Source organism: Pleurodeles waltl, chromosome 3_1 (assembly GCF_031143425.1).
Source record: "Pleurodeles waltl isolate 20211129_DDA chromosome 3_1, aPleWal1.hap1.20221129, whole genome shotgun sequence".
In the NCBI taxonomy this organism is placed as follows: domain Eukaryota; kingdom Metazoa; phylum Chordata; class Amphibia; order Caudata; family Salamandridae; genus Pleurodeles; species Pleurodeles waltl.
In genome coordinates this window covers 524,830,162-524,855,069 of record NC_090440.1, presented here as the reverse complement: position 1 = coordinate 524,855,069, position 24,908 = coordinate 524,830,162, and the positions used below count along the sequence as shown (strand labels likewise).

The 24,908-nt window shown below is 46.3% G+C and overlaps 1 protein-coding gene across 1 annotated transcript in view; it reads left to right on the top strand.

Moving 5' to 3' along the window:
* Positions 1-24,908, top strand: part of PCSK6 (proprotein convertase subtilisin/kexin type 6) — a 1,406,757-nt gene that overhangs the window by 1,339,043 nt on the left and 42,806 nt on the right. The window contains exon 19 of the mRNA XM_069222809.1: positions 4,502-4,631. Within this exon, the coding sequence (XP_069078910.1) occupies positions 4,502-4,631 (130 nt within the window). The remainder of the gene's footprint in view (positions 1-4,501; positions 4,632-24,908) is intronic.

Here is a 24,908-nt window from a genome sequence, read left to right as displayed (position 1 = left end):
GCCTTCCTTCTTAATCCATGAGGCGCCCTTGCCTCCAATAGATCCCTCCCTTCCTAAAAACAAAAGCCCCCTCCTCATCCTGGACGCAAACAAGCCAACCAGATACTCAGTTGTTCTGTACCGGGAGGGCGGCAGGGACCTGGAGTGAAGGCTAGAGAGTAGGACTATGAGTAATGCCATTATTGATAAGTAATGGATGCATCACATCCTGTCCCTCCCTCGCCTTCCTTCTTAACCAATGAGACACAGTAAGTAAGAGTAGAACCTTGGCAATTGAGTTGAAAACACCCAACTTTAAAAGAGTGCCCAGAAAACACAGAAATACCTCTATTCCCTAATAGAGGACAAAACTCTGTGACCCAATACATTATCCAAATGTTCCAAGTCAGCAATTCAATAGTGGCATTCAAACATGGAGGGAGTGGACCAAGGCACTGCCCTACAAACTTCCACTTCTGAAATTCCCTACAGTTCAGTCACAATTGCCACATCCTGCAGGTGGACCTCCCCTGAATACCCAGTGGAGGCACCGCAGCCTTCAACTTCAGACCAGAGAACGCACCCACCTACCCAGGGTAGCAGTAGAAGGCTTCTCCCCTTTCTTAGCAGGACCAACATTCACAAATAATGTGTCCCCTTCACAGAACGACTTCACCACATCCAGGTACTACAGCAAAGACAACATGAAAAACTAAATTGACTTTAGGAATGAATGAGGGAACCAGAACCAGAGCAATCCTCTCCTGAAATACCTTACAAAAAGGAAACATGCAGGACAAGGCCCCTATCTCCACCAAGCGGCTGGCAGACATGATGGTCACTAAAAAGCGAGTTTTTATTGTTAAAAGTTTCAAATCAACACCCTCAAGGGACTTAAATGGAGGTTCAGTCAAGACATTCAAAACCAGCTACAGATTCCAACTAGGGAAAGAACGAACTGTTCTAGAAAATAAGTTTAACAGATCCTGAAAAAACCTAGGCAACAGCCCCCCATCATCCTTTAGATTCTGCCAACAACCACAAAATGCCTTAATAGCCGCCCACTGAATCCTCAGAGTGGTGACCAAAAAATCCAAGTTAGCACCATCCTGTAAAAACTGCATAACCAGAAAGAGGCTGGCCACCATAGGCTCCAGCTGCTTCCTCAAACACCAATTAGAAAAGGCCTTCCAATGCCTGGCATAAGAATGCAGAGCAGATGATCTCTGTGAAGCTGTGTAGGAACCCCCACATCAGTTAAGCCTCTCCATTGAACTTCCATGCCATCAAATGTAACTTCCTCAAGGACCACAGAGGAAAGGCCAGAAATACAAGCAGAGACAGCCTCACCAGAAGATCCCACTCCAGACCGCTCCTCAACAACTGCAGCAGAGGGAACCAATTTGCTCGAGACCACAGTGGTGCCACCAAAATCACCTGCGCCCTCTCTCTCCTGACTCTCACTGGAAAAACCCTGACCAAATGAAATGGTAGGAAGACATATATCAGCCCCGGAGGTCAACGACAAGTCAATCTGTCCACTAGAGCCAGGGTACATCAACTCCAGGAACAAACTCTCCTCACTTTCGCATTCCCTGGTGAAGCAAACAGGTCTATCACTGGAACACCCCAGCTCAGCACCAGCAGATCAAACAGAGACGGGTGTAAGAAGAAATCCTTGGAAGACAGAATTTCGCTGCTCAACAGATCTGCCCGGATATTGTCCTCCCCTCAAATGTACAGAGCATTTAGAGACAGAACAGAAACTTGCGCCCACAAGGAAATGTCCCATTCAATCAAGTTCAGAGCCCTGGACCTGGTACCCTCCCTCTCCTGGTGACGGAAGCTTTCACCACCAGATTGTCTGTTTGTACCAGTACCGCTTTCCCTTACAGGAGCGTCTGAAAATGCATAAGAGACAGAAAAAACATCTTCAATTCCCTCCAATTCAATGACCTCAGAGAGTCCTGAAGAGACCAGAACAAACCTGCTCTGACCCCAGTCAAGCCCCCCAACCTGGAGAGACTGGCCTCCGTTGTAACATTCACTGGAGCTAGAGGAGGCAGGCGGATTCCCTTGACCAGATGCTCCCGCTCCAGCCATCAAAACAGTTCCTTGAGGACTGGAGCTGCCATCGGGATACGGTCCTGAAGAGACTTCATTGAGACCAACGGGGGGACCCAGTTGACTAGACTGTGCAGATGAAACCTGGCCCAAGGGACTAGGAACACAGCCGAAGCCAAGTGACCCTGCACCTGCAACCAAAGACCTAACCTGATCCTGCTGGCTGACCACCCTCCTCTCTGACAATGTCACCAAACTTCTGAGCATCAGAAAACGTGCCCCAATGAACACCATCTCCTGGGACGAAACCAAAGATGACTTTTCCCACTTTATCTAAAATATGTCCCCTTTTAGGCCCTGCAACACTCTTGTCACATGATCCTCCGATTGTGACTCACTTGCATCCTGAACCAAGAGATCGTCCAAATAAGGATGTACAAACACACCCTCAGCATGAAGATTAGCCATTAATGCTGCCAAAACCGGTGTAGAAACCCAGGGTAAAGACTTGATCCCAAAGGGAAGAACACAAAATTGGAAATGCTCGCCACCTATCACAAACCGTAGAAGTTGTTGAAAGGGAACCACAACAGGGATGTGCAGGTAGGGATCTCGAAAATCCATGGATGCCAAAAATTCTCCTGGACCTATCAGCGGGATAATTGCCTGAACAGTCAACATTCAGAAATGAATAGTCTTTATCCAAGAATTTACCCACTTGAGATCCAGGACAGACCGAAATGCCCCTAACTCCTTCTGAACCAGAAACAAGATAGAATAAGCCCCTTTCCTTTGCTCTGCCACTGGAAACCTGCAAATGGCCCCTTTATCCAACCACTCCCTGACCCCTTTGAGCAGGGTTAACCTCTTTCCTTCTGCAACAGGAATAAGAGTTGGCAGGACGCCAGTATCTGGAGGAACGTGATTAAAGTCTATTGTGTAGCCAATGGCCACAATGTCTAGCACCCATCGGTCTGACAAATCCTGCTGTCAAATGGACAGAAAATACCAGAGCCTAGCCCTACCAGTAATGCCCTACCATGACAGCAATTGTCAGGAGCCCTTCTTTGGGGCCCCCTTCTGAGCAGGAACAGTGTGTTTTGGAGATACAGGGGCTGAAACAGACTCATGTTTAGGGGATGATTTATATGATTTCTTCCATCCTTCACCGGCACAGGAACCCCCTTTAAATGGTAAGGCATGTTTCCTCTCTTTAAATGCCTTGCAGATCATGGCCAGTAACTGTTCCCCAAAGAGCGCCTCACCCTCAAACTGTATTTTCATCAGGGAGACTTTCTCCCCAGGGTCTGTCTTCTGAGGTCTCAGCCAAAGAGAAAGTCTGGCCGCAATTAAAGCACCAATGGACTTAGCGGACGTGGGTATAATATCTGAGGAAATGTCAGCCAGCAACAACGCTTGCTGTTCTATTGCTGCTAATGAATCAAGGCACTCAGTCCCCTCCTGAACGGCCACAGCCAGTTTATCAATGTCCTCCTCTAGGGATTGTGCCGAATACACTGAAAAAAGACTTGCCTTCAAAGCCAAATTCTCAGCCGTAAATGCTCTCTTAAGACCAGAGACCACGTTCCTATCCATGGCGTCAGCAGGACTAGAGTCCTCCGAATTGATGGCCATTTAGCCAAGCAGGGCAGCCAGAATCGAATCCAGATGAACTGAATGAGTACCAGCATTCTCCCCTTCCAACAAGCAACATTTTTATAGAAACCAAGGGACCTGAATCTTACCCACCTGCTTCCATTCTCTCATTGTCATATCCCTAACAGGGCCTTAAAAAGCCATGGCAAACCTAGAGGGTGTAACATATTGAGGAAACAGAGCATTCCCCACCTCCGCTGCTTGAAAAGAAGAAAATCCCAGGTTGTCCCTCACATGGGCCAGAATCTCCCACATCTCAGAAAACATACTTATCTCTTGAGGAAGTAGATGGAGCCTCCAAAGTTGAGACCGACGAATCATTGTCCGCCACCACAGTCTTCGGCTTGGCTGGTTTGCAGGGCAAGGCTGAAGTGCTCTTGTCACCTTCCATGATCAAACATAAATGCCCCAAACCCCATCAGGGCACCTTAAATAAGAGAAACTAACCCAATGCTAAACCAGTGGTGAAATGCTGGCAGAGCCAAACCAGGAACCAATCACAGCCCCACATTTCCCCCTCAATATTAGAAAGAAAAACGGGCTTAAATCTGTTCCTACCGTTTCTCTCCAAAAAAAATGCCTCTGGAAATGGGATAGAACCATGAACTCCCCCAGGCTCCGCCTTGAAGGAGGAAAGAAGTTTTTTTAGGAAAGGAGGGGTTTATTTAAGGCAAGGGAGCTTCATTTGTTAAGAAGGAAGGTGAGGGAGGGACGGGAGGTAATGTAGTTGTTCCATCTGGTGTTTCTTGTTAAGCTGTGTTTAAGATCGCATGTTTACAATGCTACTAAATTTACCTCCAAGGGCCTGGCAAGGAAGACTGCATCCAGTGTGCCAAGAACTTCCACCTACATGAGTGGAAATGTGTTCCTACTTGCAGCGAGGGCTTTTACCCTGAAGAAGTGCCAGGTCTGCCTCACAAAGCCTGCAGAAGGTGAGTTAGCCTCTTGAATAATATTTCTGTTTTCACTGGAGAGATTTAAATGTATTTTTTATAAATGTGACCCTCGAAGTGAATTCATAGGGACTGAAATGTACTTATAAGCCATGAATTTCACATTTGAAGTTGAATGTGTATAAGTTTACTTTTGAATCGTTTTGATTTATGCATATACAAGGGCTTGGTTGTTTAATAAACACGCTGCAGGCCGCTCTGCAATGGAGCCTGCAGATAGGGTTTGTCAAAACTATCCCCAAAAAAAAATTGTGCTACAGAAGCATTGTAATATAGACTACCAAAATATTGTGAAGGTATGCATATATAGGTTAGTACATATTTACTATTATTACCTCTAATTATACAACTCTCACACTACGTTCTACCCGACAACGCATTATTTGAGGTCTCACCAGCTCATTAATACACATGTAACATCTTTGTCTTTCTTGTAGTGGCTCAACCTATGGATTTTCCCCACTGACAGAATATGTTCTTTACAATAAAAATGCACAGCCTAAGTAGGTTTGGAAATAAACATGAAAATAGCAGCTTTCTTTTACATCAAGGCTCTATTTTAAGGAAATACTCATATTCTGAATATTACATGGAATCCTTTTACCTTAATATTTAGAGCATTCTGTGGTTTGAATTAACTGTGGAACGCCATGCCTAGTTTTTTCAGTTCAAATCACTGTTCTGTGTTAAGGTCACTTGCTAGTTGTGAAAGGAATGCTGTTTTTTTATCACAGTGAATTCTTAGCCAATGATTTGCTAGTTGTAGCCACTGAGGGGACTAACTTATTTAAATAGTACATTTATTCATTTAGTCTAATTAGTTGGATATTCGTTTGCTTTGAGATTTAAGATTTTTCTCTAATGTCGAATATCCAGAGAAATTCTGCTTGTTATTTTCGAGTTTCGTATTGCTTAGTGTAAAAGCTATGACTTTACCACCATATTACAATTTATTGCATCATGAGCTTGGACACTGTCTCCTATTAAAGTAATACCCAGTACAAGTTTTAACACACACTTACTAGCAGCTTTTAGATTAATTCTATGTACTCCAAATCTTGAACAAAATAGGGCATAGCAGAGTGATTTATTCTATATGTTGGAAAGTTGCTGTTTCAAACCAGCCCACTAAACACATAAAGGTTTTCAGTGATTCTATTGGTTGGTCCAAGAGATTACTTTTCACAGGGAAACGTCAGTGGATTGTGGGCATTGCTCAGGTTTATGATACAGTGTTGATTTTCAGCATATATAAGTAAAGTTGGGAATTAGTTGTTGTGTCTCCTAGTCCCTGGCTAAGCATATCCACTAGACCACATCTGCCCACACCAGTGAAATTCCTACTTTGTTAGGCTCGCTGTCAAGGTCTTGTATAGCTCTTACTATCAGCATTGAGCCTGTTGGAAAAAGGCAGATGCAGATTATAAGACATTTTCTTTGGGGTGACGTTACTGGCAAGAATTCATGATTGATACTGTTGTTTTGTTGTTGTAAGTAAACTTACAAGGGGAAGTGTATAGGTTGATGAACCTTTTGATTCGCATGGAGTATCCTAGCTATGTAGTAAGCGATGACCATCAATAATCATTGCAAAAATCAATAACCTTTATAAAAACATTAAACATCAGTGAACAGCGTCAACATTTCCATGAATAACCACAACTCAATTATACGTTTTATCTATTTTATTTCCCTATTAGTTACAATACTAATTCATGAGGTTAATTCAAACTTTATTCAATCGACTTCATTATTAATTCATTAGTGATCACCAATAACATAATCTAATCAGAACTTGAGAAAACATGCGTTCTAATGCCTCAACATAAGTCAATTAATGATGTATATGTTAACATGAATAGCAGAGTTCAGCAAATCAGTCCATCAATCATTTGTCACCATATATGTCAGCGTCTCAGAATAGGAACCCTACCTAGCCCTGATTAGCATTAGCATGTGGGGCTTCATGCAAAACAATTTGGAACATGAATTTGGAAAAACATCTAGCTAGGAGAAAAACTATAAAAACAGCGCAGTTGGTACCTAGAAAGAAAAGGCACAAAAAGTCAATCAGTCACATTGTCATAACTACCTATCCACGGTATGGATCAATAACAAAGTCAGTCTTCGTCTTCAGGTCATCAGTCGATCAGCAATGCATCAGGCTCTCAAGAGCATGAGCCCAATGACAGAATCTTGCATCAATTTCCGCAAAAGGTCTCTCCTCGATCATCTGCCTCTAACATCTCCCCATCAGTTCAGAAGTTTCCCCCTTTGTCATGACATTATATCAAAGTTGCCCAGTCCATCCCCTAATTCGTAATTGGTCAGTTGATCACCAGTTATTCCCCTACCCAATAACTTTTATTTTACAAATCTATGAATTCTAATATTACGCCGTTCTCAGGGTGTTGATTGGTTCACTGTACGATGTCCTCATCATCCGGCTCATCAGGTATCGAAAATGTTGCATCTTCTTCTCCAGTCCGTGTCTCTATTGTTCGAGTCCTGGGAAAGTACATCTCGTCTGCTTTACACTGAATTGGATACATATTCTAGTTCCATCATTTCCTGTCCGTCGGTTCATTGCAGAAAATTCTAGCTAAGCAGACATTATTAAAACAAGCAGTTCAGGGTCAGGTCAGCACGTTAGCTTCTCTACATTGCATGATTATTCAGCTTCTGCATGAGGTCTGGCAAAACTAGGACACAACTTCGGCTAAGTTAACTCTACAATATAATGTAAAATATACGTTATATAGCTCAATATGACATATTACTACATTATTATTACGCATTTTCAACATTTCACATATGCTTAGTCATTTTTAGTATAATTCATGAATCCTGGTGACCATTCTCCGTGGTCACATTTTCAAATGTGCACATTATTTTTCTACATAAATATTCTCTACATATTATTATTACTATTATTATTATTATTCAAAATGCATAAACACAAATTAATGAACTTAATTAACATATCTGCTTCAGCAGTGTCTCAGGGCCGAGCACTGTTTCATTTAACTTGCATAACACAGCTATTCATTTTAAAACTTGTCTCTACACAGGTGGTCATAGAGAGTCGAGCCTTCTTCCCGAAGGTGATAAAGGGATTGGAACTCAAATAAAGAACAATGCAAAAATCACACCTAATAACCTAAATATCAGGCAGTTATGTGTTTGAAAACAGCCTGATTTAGAGCAGGGTGTTACGGAAATAAGCCCCCAAAATGTATTCCATGACTCCTAGTTGGTTTGCTCCCCATCAAACACAGGAAGGTGTCTCCATATGCGCATAGTGTTTCCACACAGGAGGAGAGTCTTGCAACACTGTAAAATTAGACACCCTAGTTAATTTCCCTCAGCCTCTGCTGCTACACCTAGCACCCTACCCCAGCTTTATCCCACAACCTTTTTTAGACTTTAAGTCCGGTAGACTGTGTCCCTATTTCTTTTTCACAACTTTCCTGGTCCCTTTATTTACAGTGTCAGATCTGGAGACCAGAAGCATCATTCACAAATCAGGATTGAGAGCATACACCCAATCATAGTCTATAATGCACCTCCTCAAATACATAATTCACAAGAGTCTATCAGTTAAAATTTGCCTGGCCTCAGGAAGGGCACCCATTATACCTCAGGAAGGCCACCCATCATGTGCTTAGGTTGTCCTCATTTTATGACTTTGGTCAGCCCATTACAGCTGTTATAGCTTGATCTGTTTGGGAGCACTGATGATTCCTGCTGTCTCTGTTGACCCCTCACACTCTGCCCCTGGGGCCAACCTCTGTGTTTCGCTCCTCACTTTCTTTGTGCATCTGTCCCAATTTGACCTGGGACCTATCATTGACGTCCAGCTCATGGACCTAAATTGACCCACTGATATTATGCACCAGTTTATCAGCACCTTAACAGTGGAGCAATGCTTGTTGTCTTGGCTTCAACATCCTCCACCCCACACAGCATCCACAGACCTTCACTCCATTTACCCTGCTATGATGGAAATATTCTCCCTAGCCTACTACCTATTCCAGCCATGATTCACATGGGGTGCAATGTGTACCTCCTCCAGCCATCGTTAGGTAGGTAATGGGAGGATGCTGATGGTCATCCCCTATTTGCAATTGCTGTGTTCCTGTCCCCAAGTTCTCAAGATGGACACACCAACAATTGTGGTTCCGGCTTGCCCAGGCTGTCTTCACTATTTCCAGACCACAAATTTAGTCTCTGTTGCCCCTTTATATAATCTTCCAGAGCCCTTCACAGAACTCTGAAAAAGATACCCATATTCATATGCAACACATCCAGAATGCCTCTGCACGCCTCATCCTGGACATCCCCCACCACTGCCACATCACAGACCACCTAAGAAACCTGCACTGGCTCCCACTCAACAAGAGAATCACCTTCAAACTCCTCACCCATGCTCAAAAAGCACTCCACAACACCACACTAGAACACCTCAACAGAAGGCTCTCCTTCTACACCACAACCCGGCATCTCCGCTCTGCCGCCCTCGCCCTCGCAACCGTCCCATACATACAGAACTACAACCAGAGGTAGATCATTCTCGCACCTCGCTGCCAAAACATGGAACACTCTTCTCACCCACCTGCGCCAGACCAAAAACCTCCTTACCTTCAGGAAACTTCTCAAGGCCTGGCTGTTCGAGCAGTAGCAGCACCCCCACCCCCTTCTCACTCCCTCCTCAGCACCTTGAGACAGGTGAGTAGTGCGCTTTACAAATTCCTGATTGATGGATTGATGGGCAGTTGCAATATCCCTTTGGACATATTAGGCTATATTCACCTTTTGATGCTGTGTAAACTATTCATAAAGCATCCCTGGTGCCCTGTCTTTCACTTGCCATATTATCTATATTACAATCACTAGTTTAAAGTCCAAATTTTATTAGTAACCTGGAAGAAAGGTTACCCACGTAAGGGTGAATTGGTAGGATTGAGAACGTCCAGGAGTCTAAAAGATTTTTAAAATCATACCCACCCCCTAGTAAGACTGTCCCACAAGGTGAGGTTCAAATGTGTTTAATTTCTCTGGATCCTAATGCACGTACTGCAAATGTTTCTGCCATCAGCCTTGCTCTATTACCTGTCTTTGGTTGCCCAGTAAGTGATTGCTTCCTTTCGTTTTTCCTCTGAAAGAAATGACATCTTCATATTACAGACTCCAAAGACTACAGTACTTCTCTTTAATTTTCAGTTTTGAGTGTTGTGTGCATATTTATTTAATTTAAGCTGTCCTTGAGGGAGAGTTACATGCTACTATGACCTTTGAGAAAAGAAACCTCAAAGTAAATGTATGAATCATCGCACAGATCCTTAGAATATTTATATTTCCGTAATGGGCATGTAAGGGATAAGACCGTGGCATGGGTTTATGATAGAGAATTACTTTCGACCACTTTTTAGTGACGAGAGGTCAGTACCACCTTGCGCACCTTCCTGTTTGCAGTCCACAGACAGGTAATTAATTTGCCTTTACATGTTTAAAGAAAGAGCTTCAAATCCCACCCCCTTCCCCCTCTGGAATAGCTTCTTGTCCAACAATCCATCCTATGTTTTCCACTTACGGAAAGACGGCTTCACTATGCCCCTTTCACTCGGTAACTCATGCTTATGTTATTTCTTTCACCTGTTCATACTTTGGCTTTATAGTTGGCATTCATTGGTGAAACTCCACACTTCTCATAAGAGGAACACCGCAAGACTCCAGTGTGTGTGTTTTTTCACTAGATGCAAGGGTGGACTGGAAAATGCTTAACTTACGTGGAAGCATTCAGAGGCACACTCTACTGTCACCTCTGTTGAATTGTGTGTGTCAGCTGCTGTTTTGGGTGTTGCCATTGCTGGTATGCACCAAGTTTGGTTGCAGATTTGGAAGCTGAAGGGTGCAGTGCATCTTCCTTTTGTAGGATCCATGTTGTTTAGCCATCAATTTGAGATTGGTGAATTCAGTTGATGACTTGAAAACTCTCATGCTCTTTCACCAGGGTCCATCCACAAGCCAGGCCTTCTATGAAAATCGTGCTTTTGGCTGTAGTCTGCAACAATATTAGTATTGGTAGATTTTTTGTGGCATGGTCTGTCTCCGGGTGGCTTTCTGTACTGAAAGGTTCAAGGTTCAAGTTCCAGCCTCTGGCCTCTTCCTCTTCCCCCTGCCCATTCTAAACCATAGACATCCATTCATTTCTCCAGAAGGTGCCTGTCTGTTCCTGTTTTTAGTCACTAGAAGTTGTCACTGTCCAATAAGTTGCTTAGGGCCAGATGTAGCAAAGGGTTTTACCCATTCTGTTTCTATGAGAAAATGAGTTGGTACATATGGCCCTTAGTGTGGTTTGGGACTGAGTTATTGCATCACATTCGAGTCCAAGACTGTTCAGGGCTACATCATTCTGACCGCCTGCCTTGCTCTGAGCTGCATTTGTCTGCTGTTCCCGAGGCCGGTTGTAGGTTGGTTTTCTTGGCAGAAACACTACAGGGCATGTGCCGAGGGAGAGTAAGGTGCATGGAATGTATTTGATTCTGTTGCCGGTGGGAAAGCTCTACGGAGATTTCCATCCTATACTGAAACTTAAAACTGAGAACAAATATCCTCCATCATCCATTCAGGATAGTGACATTGCAGGGTATTCCACCTCTGATATGTTATGCATACTTTTTAGTGTCATTGGAATCAAATGTTTGTGGGGTATCTTCATTACCAATTCCATATACTGCCCTTTGGCCTGAAATTTGTAGTAGCTAGTAATGTTCAAGCTCCTTTGGTCGCTATCTTACACAAATAAAAGGCTTGTCTATTTCCAAATCTTTAAAGATTGGTTGATTGCTGACCTTTCTTTACCTGAGACTATAGAAAAATTCAGGGTGGTGTGGTAAACACTGCAAAGCTGTAGCTTTGTCATCAACATGGGGAGGTTCCACCTCCTGCTTTCACACTTACACTTATTTACTGAGGCTCCATTTAGCACAGACTTGGGGAAGGTGTTTTGCCAGTTCAGTGAATGGTCAAGCTTCAGTCTCACCCATCCTGTCTGCTGCAGAAGGCCTCCGAAATAAGGTAGTGCGTGGGTCTCCAAGGCTACATGATTGTTGCAACATTTGTGGTTCCCGTGCTCACTTCCATCTCGGGCCATTGGTGAAAACCTTCGGTCCCACTGATATTCAGCTTTTCTGACACTTTTGCAGTAGCATGAGACACCTTGAAGGCCTCCATGTCACAGTGGTTAAAGAAGAGGTACCCCCTCGGTGAAGCATACATCATCTGTCAGGGGGCCACAAGGTTAGTTCAGCTGTATAGAGACGTGTTTGCAGGGGGACATAAAGCGGCCAAAGCTTACCTTACCTCTGTTTTCAGTTGCATGCCCTAACCCGCAGGCTTGGGGACTGGGTGCTTTCTATGTCAGTTGGCCCAGGGGCCATCTTTGTGTATTCCGATTAGATATGGTGTTAATGAAGGTTCACCTGAAATGGATGGAATTGGTGTGGCTTTGCAGACCTTGGTTTCTGGTGCTGTTGCTATCATCATTGTATGTCCTTGGTTCTTTCCCTTCTTTCTCTCCTCTTACTTACCCCTGCTCTCAGTTCCTGGTCTGCTGTAACTTCGTCTGGTGACTTGGCGGTTTATTGAGTTGGGATCCAGCACTGAAGCTATTATCAGTAAGCAGGCCTGTTGCTCTTCGATTTTGAAATTGCATATTAAGAACCTGGCCTCACTTTGCCTCTTGTTGTTCCTCTCTTAGTCTGAACTTGAGGCAAGATAATCCTTTGCACAATCTTGACTTTTTGTAAAATCACTTTTTGCTGGCTGTGGCTGTCTATCCTGGCCTTTCAGGAACTTTGGTGGGCATTTGCCATTTGGCTTCCTGGCTGCTGAGTAGTTTGAATAGCTAACCACTGGCCTTTGGTGTATTTCTCTGTGTCGGTCTTAGCATTGTTTCTGTCTCTTGGGGCTTTGCAGATGCCTTCTAATCTGCTCAGTCTCCTCTCAGTCAAGGTCTTGTTCTTTATGTGCATTAATTTCGCCAAGCAGGTGGGAGAGTTGGGCATATTGTCACAAGCCCTAGCTACGTTTTTTTCTAGATTGTGAGGTCTCCCTTTTTTCTAAACATTTCTTTGGCATTTTGTCAGTCAATATCTGGTTTTGCTTCTCTTCAGTCCTGCTTCCTGTTCTCCTGAACAGTCTCGTTGGTATTGTCTTGATGCGTGCAGGGCCCTCACTCCATGTCTTAAGTGCATTGCTTCCTTACACCTCTCACATGCTCTGTTATTTACTTTTGGTCCCTTGAAAAGGGTTGTGAGCCCTAGGTGGATCAAGTTGATAATTTCCCCTGCTTATGCCTCATCTGGTTTCTCCCTTCAAGTTCTTGTGGAGAGAATGTCTGCTTGTGGTATGTCTCCCTCTTAGACATAGTTATGGGGTGGGTAGGAACATTTGTTTTGCAGCTACGTAGGCTGCCTCAAGACTTCTGTGTTTCATTACAAGTTAATAGTTGGAGGCTCTCGCTAAGCAGCTTTTGGTGATTGTTTTTCTAGGTACTGCTCACTGTTGACTCTTTGTTTGTTCAAATAAACCTTCATGGTGTTGTGTTTTTTGGTTCTGTGTGCTTTCTTTCATGGGTGTGTGGTTTCATCTCCTGTTACATCCTCAATAGAAACTTCTTGCTTAGCACATTCAGAATGCACAGAAATTCTAGCTGTGAGTGAGGGTTTTAAGTACATTGTTTTTCATCCTGTGGGCAAGTGAAATATATGTCTCTATGATGAAGACAGTCCTCACTCCCTATAATCGTGACAAAAACTGCAATACTTGGAGTAGTGAACAGTACCTGTGATTAATCATGTTATTACTCAGCAGAAGAGAGGAACACAAGGGGATTTGGACTGATGCTTTCAGGATGTAGGGCATAACATGGATACCACCCATCAATTATTCTGCGATTACAAGAGTAAAGATCAGTGTTGTTCCCTTATTTTACTCATGCCTAACTTCTTCCCTGGTCTGGCTGTCTTTCTACCGAGACCAGTTTCCCCTGACTAAGCTACCTAGGTATGCCATTTTAATTCACACAAGTGTCACAAATTGTTTATAGAAGTGCATTGGTAATCTTTTCTAAGGAAGGTCCTGGCAGTGGTGTCCAAGATCAAAATTTGTACAATTCAGGAGACGATTCTTTTGAAGAAAATTAGTACATTTAGTATAGAAATAGACACATTGGTTGTTGTATAAGGAACACCTTTTCTTAAATGATTTTAAGAATACAAACTGTAAACTTTGCACTTCTATAGCGCACTACTCACCCGTTAGGGTCTTAAGGCGCTGTACGCATACCGCTGTGGAACCCCTCTTGGCTTTTCCCTGTGAGGCACCCACTCCTGGACAGCCCCAGGGTGAAGCCAAGCATCCAAGCGCTGTGAGGGCCATTTTGGAGATTAAGCAAGCTATTGCCCAGAGTTATAGAGTGAGATCCATTAATTAGATTAGGCACCAAGACAAGAATTATCTGGTCCAAGGGAATTGATCCCAAGACCCACCAAGGTGGGAATTGAACCCTTGTCCCAGACCAGATCTCTGCATCAGGGTCTGCTGCTCTAACCATTGTGCCACACTTCTCCTACAAGGAAGAGACCTGGCTGCCTGGTTCAGATCTGTGGTGCTATATCACAGAGGCATTTCTTGACCCTTGAAGTTTGTTTAGATAAACCCCATATTTCTAAATAATAATGATGACAGTCTCCTGCTGTCTGTATTAATCATATTATTTCATTTAATATATGCAGCCTGTGCTTGCTCTAGTTGTTGCTAGTTGCAGATTCACTAATTGTCAACTTTCAGTCTTGCCCTCTCTTATTTTTTTTATTTAAGGTTATGGGCATTTTCAAATTGTTTAACCCCTTCACTGCCAGGCCTTTTCCCCCTCAGGTGGCAGGCCTTTTTTTGGCTATTTGGGGCAGTTCGCACTTGGACCCTCATTGCCCACATAAGCTACCCACACCAAATTTGTGACCTTTTTTTCGCAACATCCTAGGGATTCTAGAGGTACCCAGAGTTTGTGGGTTCCCCTGAAGGAGACCAAGAAATTAGCCAAAATACAGCAAAAAGTTCGTTTTTAAAAAAAAAAAAAAGAAAAAAAGGGAAAAAAGGGCTGCAGATGAAGGCTTGTGTTTTTTTCCCTGAAAATGGCATCAACAAAGGGTTTGTGGTGCTAAAATCACCAGCTTTCCTGCTTTCAGGAACAGGCAGACGTGAATCAGAAAACACAATTTTTCAACACAGTTTTGGCATTATACTGGGACATACCCTATTTTTACGATTTTTTTGTGCTTTCAGCCTCCTTCCAGTTAATGAGAGAAATGGGTGTGAAACCAATGCTGCATCCCAGAATGCTAAACATTTTCGAAAAGTAGACAAAATTCTGAATTCAGCAGTGGGTAATTTGTGTAGATCCTACAAGGGTTTACTACAGAAGATAACAGCTGAATTAAAACAATATTGAAATTGAGGTGAAAAAAACAGCAATTTTTCTCTACGTTTTACTCTGTAACTTTTTCCTGCAATGTCAGATTTTTTAAAGCAATATACCGTTACGTGTGCTGGACTCTTCTGGTTGCAGGGATATATAAGGCTTGTAGGTTCATCAAGAACTCTAGGTACCCAGAGCCAATAAATGAGCTGCACCTTGCAGTGGTTTTTCATTCTATACCGGGTATACAGCAATTCATTTGCTGAAATATAAAGAGTGAAAAATAGGTATCAAGAAAACCTTTGTATTTCCAAAATGGGCACATGATAAGGTGTTGAGAAGCCGTGGTCATTTGCACATCTCTGAATTCCGGGGTGCTCATACTAGCATGTGAATTACAGGGCACTTCTCAAATAGATGTCTTTTTTTACACACTGTCTTACATTTGGAAGGAAAATATTTAGAGACAGACAAGGGGCAATAACACTTGTTTTGCTATTCTATGTTCTCCCAAGTCTCCCGATAAAAATGGTACCTCACCTGTGTGGGTAGGCCTAGCACCTGCGATAGGAAATGCCCCAAAACACAACGTGGATACATCACATTTTCCCAAAGAAAACAGGTGTTTTTTGCAAAGTGCTGACCTGTGGATTTTGGCCTCTAGCTCAGCCGGCACCTAGGGAAACCTACCAAACCTGTGCATTTTTGAAAACTAGACACCTAGGGTAATCCAAGATGGGGTGACTTGTGGGGCTCTGACTAGGTTCTCTTACCCAGAATCTTTTGCAAACCTCAAAATATGGCTAAAAAAACACTTTTCCTCACATTTCGGTGACAGAAAGTTCTGGAATCTGAGAGGAGCCACAAATTAAAAAAATGCAGGACTGTGTGTGTCTTAGATTTGAGCATGATATTTATCGGTGGTCGTCCTGGGCCGACGGGCCTAATAAAAAATAGGTTGAACTGCCCCCAACGGAAGCAGAAATGGCCACCAGTAATGTGCCCTCTTTGGGGGTTGACCCTTGCCAAAGGGGCCACCTGCCCCCCCACAAAACACACACACACAAGATCCCTGGTGCCTAAGTGGATTCTGCCCACCTTGGGGGCAGATGGGCCTAAAGAAATATGCCAATCTGCCTCCTTCGGGGGCAGAAATGGCCAACAGCTCTGTGCTCCCTTAGGGGGGCGAACCTTGTCAAAGGGGGCACCCCTAGCACACACAAAAAAAAATCTGACATCTTGGTACCTTCTGCCCCCCTTGGGGGCAGATGGGCCTAAGAAAATAGGCTGATCTGCCCCCAAGGGGGGCAGAAATGGCCATCAGTTATGTGCCCCCTTTGGGAGGCGACCCTTGCCAAAGCTGCCGCCCCCCCACAAAACACACACCCACACACACACACAGGATCCCTGGTGCTTAAGTGGATTCTGCCCCTGTGGGGGCAGATGGGCATAAAAAAAAAATAGGCCGATCTGCTCCCAAGGGGGGCAGAAATGGCCAACCCTAATTTCCTCCCTTTGGGGGGGCGAGCCTTGTCCAAGGGGTGCCCCCAAGACACAAAACACACACACACACCACACAATCTCTGGGGCATAGTGGGTTTTGACCCCCCGGGGGCGAGATCGGCCCAAAAAATGGCCGATCTAGCCCGGGGGGGCCGAAACATATAAAAAAATATTGCCCCCAGGGCAATGACCCTTGTCTAGTGGGCCGCTGCCCAAATACTTCATTAAAAAAATCCCTGATTGTCTAGTGGGTTTCGACCCCCCCCACGGGGGGCCGAAACAGGATTCATTTATGGCCCCCAAAGGGAGCGACCCTTGAGCAAGGGGTTGCTCCCCAAAATAATCTGCACACTAAATCCCTGGTGCCTAGTAGGGATTCCTGCTCAGGATCGCGGGCCCCGCCCGCGATTGTGGAGCAGGAATCCTTTGAAAACAGGCACAGGGGGAAAGGAAAAACTCTTTCCTTTCCCCCGTGTCTGTTTTCCCCCACCAAAACCCCCAAAAAGAGAAGGACTTACCTGAAATAGGTTGTGAGCACGCTGATGTCACCAGATTGCCGAGGGGGGGTCAGGGGTGGCGCCCCCGTGGGCTGGGTGCAGGACGAGCTGGTCTAATCTGTGTGCCTGGACGAGACCAGCTCGCTCCAGGCACCCTGGGGGTTAAAGAATTTTTTTTTTTTACTTTTAACAATAAATGAAAGGGACTTCCAACCAAGTTGGAGGCCTGGTTACGAGGTCTACTGTGGGTAATCAAGGGTAACAGCAATCATCTGAATGCAACAGCAGGCTTCAGTGAATCAGAAATCACTGGCCTGACAGCATGGAGAGCAGCTGAATGAACCTATAACTAGTCATAGGGCCAAGTGTGTGCTTAATGTTCAGGAACAGGCAAATCACTGATGCCTTTTAGACCAGATCTATTCAAACCTGGCACTAACAGTACAAACAGGCTAGCAGGGCCGACTAGTGCCTGGTGCTTCTTGGGTTGGGGCTGTTGCTGACTGCCCACATGGGTGACTTGTGCATGGGATAGTGAGTTCTCTGCTGCTGGTTGGGCTAGTGGTGTGGTTGTCTTAGTATTGACTTAGTGGCATGTAATATGGGAAGCTGAGGCAGAATGCAGACATTATGACAAATCCAAGTACTGATGCAGGGACCTGCAGAGTTTTTTTGGTTGAGGTGGGACAGTTTTGAGCAACGAAAGAGTAGTAGTGGACCATGCAAGATGAATATTGACAAGAGTGAATGCAAGACCATGGCAAAGTATTATAACTGTAGTCTGACACTCGAGGAGAAGTCTCTTGATGGATCACTTTGTGGTTTAGGTGGCTGGTGCAAAAGCATTACCAGACAACCCTGGAAATGTGCAAGAGTGAGAAGGCAAGACACACCATTGGAGAAAAGAGGTTCTCCAGAGCTCAAAGTCCCTGCAATGGGTATCAGCAATACAGAGCTATATATACCTCACAATAAAAAACACCTGAACAAGGGATTTCTGAAGTCACAAACAATTTGAGGGAAGTTGCTTATCTTTCTCTGTCGATGACAAAAAGAAAGCAACTCAGTGGAAGAAACAGCATGGGAGGAAAACATCTAAGATAACATTATTGAGGTTAGGACACAGTAGTTGTGTGCTTGGCTGACCTCAAAAACAGATGCTAGACAGAGTTAATCAAGACTAATGTTCCAGTACTTTAAATAAACCTCTCTCAATCTTGAGCAATGAACAATATTACTTACATGTAACATTGGTTACCCAGCATTAAAAAATTTCATTGGTGCACAATCTTTATTTTTTTTTATAAGGACATTCCAACATTGAAAATGTTACTTACATGGTTTGTCGGCTTCGCCAGATTTATCAGTTTTGAGCAGGCATAGGCAAGGACATAACTGAAATGATGAAGAGCATGCAAATCATTATCTCCAGACTAGATACACCAACCAGAACCCTCCATGTCTGATAACGAACAGCAGTGGAGGCGACGACATCCAAAGATGAAATGGAGTACTGACAGGACCTGCACTAGACAGGATATTCCTGTGGGATGGCAGATAGCTGACATCAGGTCTGGCTCCAACTGGGCACACAGTTCCAGGATTGTTGCACCATCAAGTCTGTAAGTGATAATGATGTGTCTGTCTTCCATTGTTGAGAGGTCCACCAGGGGTCTGTACACTGGAGGATGACGCCATCTCATCACCTGCCCCAGCGGACGTTCCCTATGGAGGAGAACGGTGAGCAGAGGGTCATACACCACATAGGTTTCACAAGGCTGTTTAGCACTATCGTTAAATTTTCTCGATGTGCCTTTGTCTGCCTGTATTCCTGGCCTAAATAGGTGTGACACAGTTAGTTGGCCTGCCATGTGGCCCCCTGAAATGGCGGCTGCCTGACCTGTAAGGTGGGACAAGGGGAAATGAGGTAACTGAGCTGTCGTTGTACACCGTAGTGGTAGGCGGTCGAAGACCGCGGCGCAATTCAGCATTGGTTATCATTGGGCCCTATGGGTTCCAGGAGCCAATGACGATGTACGCCGGCGGTGACGGTACGCACCGCAGCGGATGTGACCACCATTTTCTATCAGTTCCCTCACTTGATACCTGACCTTCAACAGGAGAGGACCTACACTGCAAGTGCTGCTGTGACCTGTGTCTGGAAGCGTCAATGGCTACAGTGTCTGGGGAAAGGGCCCCTGCCTTCACTGTGGAGGAGTTGGAGAAACTGGTGGATGGGGACCTCCCCCAGGACACGCAACTGTACGGTCCTCCAGACAAACAGGTAAGAAAACTGTGTACATGGTGGATGGCACATGATTGTATGGAGTGTTGTGGATGGAAGAGACGGGGGGGACAGGCCAGCATGTGAGGATAGTGTGTGTATGTATTTCTGGGCCAGGGTGGGAGGTTTGTGGCCAATGTGTGAGAAAAAATGTACGGGGAGTAACATCCATTCTTACTTCACTTTTCCTCTAGGTCAGCGCCCACTAGAAGAAGGGGATTTGGCATGCCATTGCCAAGGAAGTGCGGACCCTGGCGGTCTACCATAGAAGGAGCACCTACTGCCGGAAAAGATGGGAGGACCTGCGCCGCTGGAACAAGACGGTGGAGGCCCAGCAGGGGATGGCCTCCCAATGCGGAAGGGGTGCCCATCACACCATGAACCCCCTGATGTACGGATCCTGGTGGTGGCATATCCTGAGTTGGATGGGCGCTTGAGGGCATCACAGCAGCCACAAGGGGGTGAGTACACTCTCATTCAGCTGACTCTGCCTGCTTGACGAGGTGTCTGGGTGGGGGAGGTGGGCTGTGGGTTCCCCTAGGCCACGGCAGACACGCAAAGGTAGATCCATTGATTTCCAGCTTCATTCCCTGTCCAACCCAAAGGTAGTATTTGCCCTCTACACCTAGTCAGGCTCCTATGGCTTCCAGCTGTGCATAAAATGGTTCTCGATAGAGTCCTCTTTGGGCATGTGCTTTTCCCCTGCCCTTGTATGTGCATGGCTTAGTGCATAGGGCTGCTCCCTGTGTGTTGTGTCCGCCAACGGTAGTGGTGTTGCAGGCATTGACCATGTGTCTCTTCTGTCTTTCCCCCCTTTTTGTTTTGTCACCCTGTTCTTGTGTGCATTAGCATCATCTGGCGGAGGAGCAGTGGCACCGGAGCAGGAGGGAGCTGCATCCCACATGGTCCTGGAGGGTGAAGTAACAGAGTCAGAAGGCAACAGTGGGACGGAGGGCAAGGGGAGCTCCACGACGGGGACAGGAGCGACTCCTCCTCTGATGGGAGCTTCCTTGCAGTGGCGGGCACCTCTGTGCCCACTGCATCAACAGGTACAGCCGCCACCCCCCTACCAGCAGCGCCCTTCCAGCAGCCCCTCATCGAGTTTCCCGTGCCTGCTCACCCAGGAGGGTGGGCATCTCCTTCGCCCCAGGCACCTCTGGCCCTGCCCCAGTCAGCCCTGCTGCTCTCAGTGAGGAGGCTATTGACCTCCTGAGATCCCTCACTGTTGGGCAATCAACCATTTTGAATGCCATCCAGGGTGTTGAGAGGCATTTGCAGCAAACAAATCCATACCTGGAGGGCATTCATTCTGGAGTGGCGGCCCAACAGAGAATATTTCAGGCTCTGGCCTCAGCACTGATGGCAGCCATTGTCCCTGTGTCCAGCCTCCCCTCCAGCTTCCTCTGCCCAGACCCAGTCCCCTGTACCTCAGCCTATCCCAAGCATACCATCAGACCAGCATGCACACTCATCAACACACAAGAGTGGACACATCCCACAGGCACTCACACAAGCATCATCCCCATGCAGACACACCAACATCCACTGCCTCCACGTCCTCTTCCTCCCTCCCTGTCTCGTCTCCACTCACACCTGTATGCACTACATCTTCATCCACTACCTCCATCACCAGCACGCCCATCACCACACACCGCTCACGTGCAATCAACACCCCCACTACCATTCACACATCCTGTGTCCTCTCCCAGTGTGTCTGTGAGCCCTCCTCCCAAAGTACACAAACGCAGGCACACACCCACCCAACAGCCATCCACCTCACAACAGCCTCCGGCCCATGCACCTTCACCCAAATTCAGCAGACATACACCTCCTACAACCACTACCTCTTCCTCCATTCCCAAACCCCCTCCATCTTCCCGTCCCAGTGTGTCTAAGTACCTCTTCCTCGCTAACTTTGACCTCTTCCCTACACCCCCATCCTTCCCCTAGGGCCAGGCTGCCCAGGTCCCAGCCCAGCACCTCAGCCACCAAATCATCCAGCACAGTGGTCTCAGCAAGTCTGGTCACATTGTGGGCGGCACCCATAAGGGCTGCCAGTGAGCCACTTAGCGAGGCCAAGGAGCAGGCCATTCCGCCACCTGCCAAGGTGAAGAAGGTGCCCACATGCCAGAGGGAGAAGCCACACCTACCACCAAGCAAGGGCTCCTCCAAGCCAAAAATGGACAGTGGCAAGGCACCAGCAGCAACATCAAAGATGGGGAAGGGACACAAGCCGAAGAGCAGGTCAGGACAGGGCACGGAGGCTCCGGCTGAGGGACCAGAGTCACCCCTTCTGTCAACCAGAACATCAACCTGTACGGCAGTGGACACCGCCACCTGCATGTCTGCTGCCTCAGCAACAGTCCCCAGCATCATCCCCAGTGGGCAGCAATCCGAGGCTGCAGGAGACGTCCTGCTGTGTCCCTCAACAGGTGCAGACACAGGCACCACCGCCAGCACCTCCACCACAGACACCGCCACAACCACCAGCCCCGCGACCTGCTCAGACAGTGCCACCACAGCTGAAATAGCAATCATCCCCAGTGGCCAGCCGTCCGAGGCTGTAGGAGACGTCCTGGACCCTGCCCTGCGTACATGAGGCATGACTCCCAGCAGTGTTTGTACCTGCATGTGGCAGGCGAAGTCGCAGGACGGTGGAGTGTGTCCCTGCCTCCGTCGAGTATCATGCTACCTGTTCCCAGGCAATCTCGTGGCACACACACCCAGGTGAGGGAATGGGACCTGCCACACTGCATGTGAAGCACTCTGGGCACAAAGCCCCCTCCAGAACCAGTGGAGAAAGGCATCCACCACCCCAGTCCTTGGAAGGATGAAGCACTCTGGGCACAAAGCCCCCTCCAGAACCAGTGGAGAAAGGCATCCACTACTCCAGTCCTTGGCAGGATGAAGCACTCTGGGCACAAAGCCCCCTCCAGAACCAGTGGATATTCACATCCACTACCCCAGTCTTTAGCAGGATGAAGCACTCTGGGCACAAAGCCCCCTCCAGAACCAATGGAGAAAGGCATCCTCTACCCCAGTCCTTGGCAGGATGAAGCACTCTGGGCACAAAGCCCCCTCCACAACCAGTGGAGAAAGGCATCCACTACCCCCAGTCCTTGGCAGGATGAAGCACTCCTGGCATAAAGCCCCCACCAGAACCAGTGGAGAAAGGCATCCATTACCCCAGTCCTTGGCAGGATGAAGCACTCTGGGCACAAAGCCCCCTCCAGAACCAGTGGAGATTCACATCCACTACCCCAGTCCTTAGCAGGATGAAGCACTCTGGGCACAAAGCCCCCTCCAGAACCAGTGGAGAAAGGCATCCACTACCCCAGTCCTTGGCAGGATGAAGCACTCTGGGCACAAAGCCCCCTCCAGAACCAGTGGAGTTTCACATCCACTACCCCAGTCCTTGGCAGGATGAAGCACTCTGGGCACAAAGCCCCCTCCAGAACCAGTGGAGACTGGCATCCACTTGAGAGACTGTGGTTTTGCACTCCCCAGGATAAAGCAGTGGACAAACCACCCACTTGAGAGACTTGAGAGACTGTGGCTTTGCACTCCCCAGGATAAAGCAGTGGGCAAACCATCCACTGGAGAGACTTGAGAGACTGTGGCTTTGCACTCCCCAGGATAAAGCAGTGGGCAAACCACCCACTTGAGAGACATGCGAGACTGTGGCTTTGCACTCCCCAGGATAAAGCATTGGGCAAACCATCTACTGGAGAGACTTGAGAGACTGTGGCATTGCACTCCCCAGGATAAAACAGTGGGCAAACCACCCACTGGAGAGACTTGAGAGACTGTGGCTTTGCACTCCCCAGGACCAATCAGTGGGCATGGAGCCCCCTCGTGGAGCAGTGGCGTCATCCGTTCATCCGCTGAGGTGCCCCCCTCCCCCTGAGGTGCCTGTTTATTTTCCATATGATGCCCCTGCAGTGTTCTCTCCGTTTCGAGTCAGGTATCTTGTGTTGGCTTCGCCCATGCATTTTGGGACACTGATCCACGGACAATGATTTCATTCATAGCTGGACTTGTGTAGTTGGTGTACATATTTGTATATACTGATATTTGAATTTGGCCTATCTGATATTTCAATGATTACACTTGTTACAATCATTTCATTTTGTCCTTGCATTCTTCCAGGGGGTGACGGGGTGTATATGTAATGTTGCTGCATTTATTTGTGTGTATGGTGTTGTGGATGAGGGTGGGGGTGTTGTGTGTTGCATGTGTGTGTCACTCTCTTTTCCCTCCCCACTCCCCTGTGTGCTAGGTGCAGTATTCACTGTGGTCGTCGCCGGCGTCTTTGCTGCTCCTGATACAAGAGGAGGTAGACCAGCATGGGCAGGACCTGTAACTCAGCTCCATGGTGTCCTGGTTGTTCGTAAAGTGTCGAAAGTTGAGTGGTTTCCGTTCCAAAGACTGTTTCCGCCGTGCTTTTGACGGCGTTGGTACCGCCCCGGAAAAGGTGGCGGATAGGCGTGTTGTAATATAGTGGGCGGAACCTTGTCTTCCGCCTGTCTTTTGGCGGTGACCGCTGCGGTGTTTGTTTCTACCGCCGTGGCGGTCGGAGTGTTAAAGTGGATGTCTATGTTGGGGGTTTCCGCCATGGTTGTGATTCCATTTTTTTCCGCCGGCCTGTTGGCGGTATTACCGCTGCTTTAACACCGACCGCCAGGGTTGTAATGAGGGCCTAAGACTGCTTTTAGCTGCTGAAACTACACTAGATGGAGTCAATATAATTGAAACATGTCACAAAAGTCAAAGTTGGAGCCAGGAGGACAATATGTTTGCTGTGCATGCTTATAATTTTCATCTAAATAGTCAAATAGCCTGGAAGATCTCTCACAAATTCAAGCCTATAAACGTCAGTCGCCCATACTCCTCCTGAGGGCCAGGCAATTAATTATGTTTTCAATATTCCTCTAACTCCACCAATTCATTTAATCAGCTTGTCTTCCTCCAGCCTACTTTTTCATTCTATTTGTGATGCTAATGAGATGCAATTCCCCATTATGCAAGCTTTGAAGGCATTCCAATTATTAGCAACACTTGTTGTTTACTTCCGGCAAAGCGATGAGTACATCTCTGATTTTAATGTTCTGTACATGTGGTCCTGCAGTAGTCCCAGTCTTCCCCCAGTCCAAGATTATCACAGCATTTACTGCAAATGTTATGTTATTCACCACTATTCTATTTCTCTTAGGAGCATTTGTGAAATGAAAACATAGTATGTGTGTTGTATCTAAATTATTTGTCTTCAATGTATGCACCTCAGTAAACCACAAGAGCCTGGTGTTTTACATGACCTTACTCAAAACGTTCGTATACTTGCTGGCATGGCCCTTTATATATCTGTTTAACACATTCACAGCAACCACTGAAACTTGAGTCCAGTGTTCACAGTCAAGATGTCTAAACACAACTTCCACACATAGGATGTCTACTGTAGTATACAACAAAGTGATGAAAGGAATGCTTGA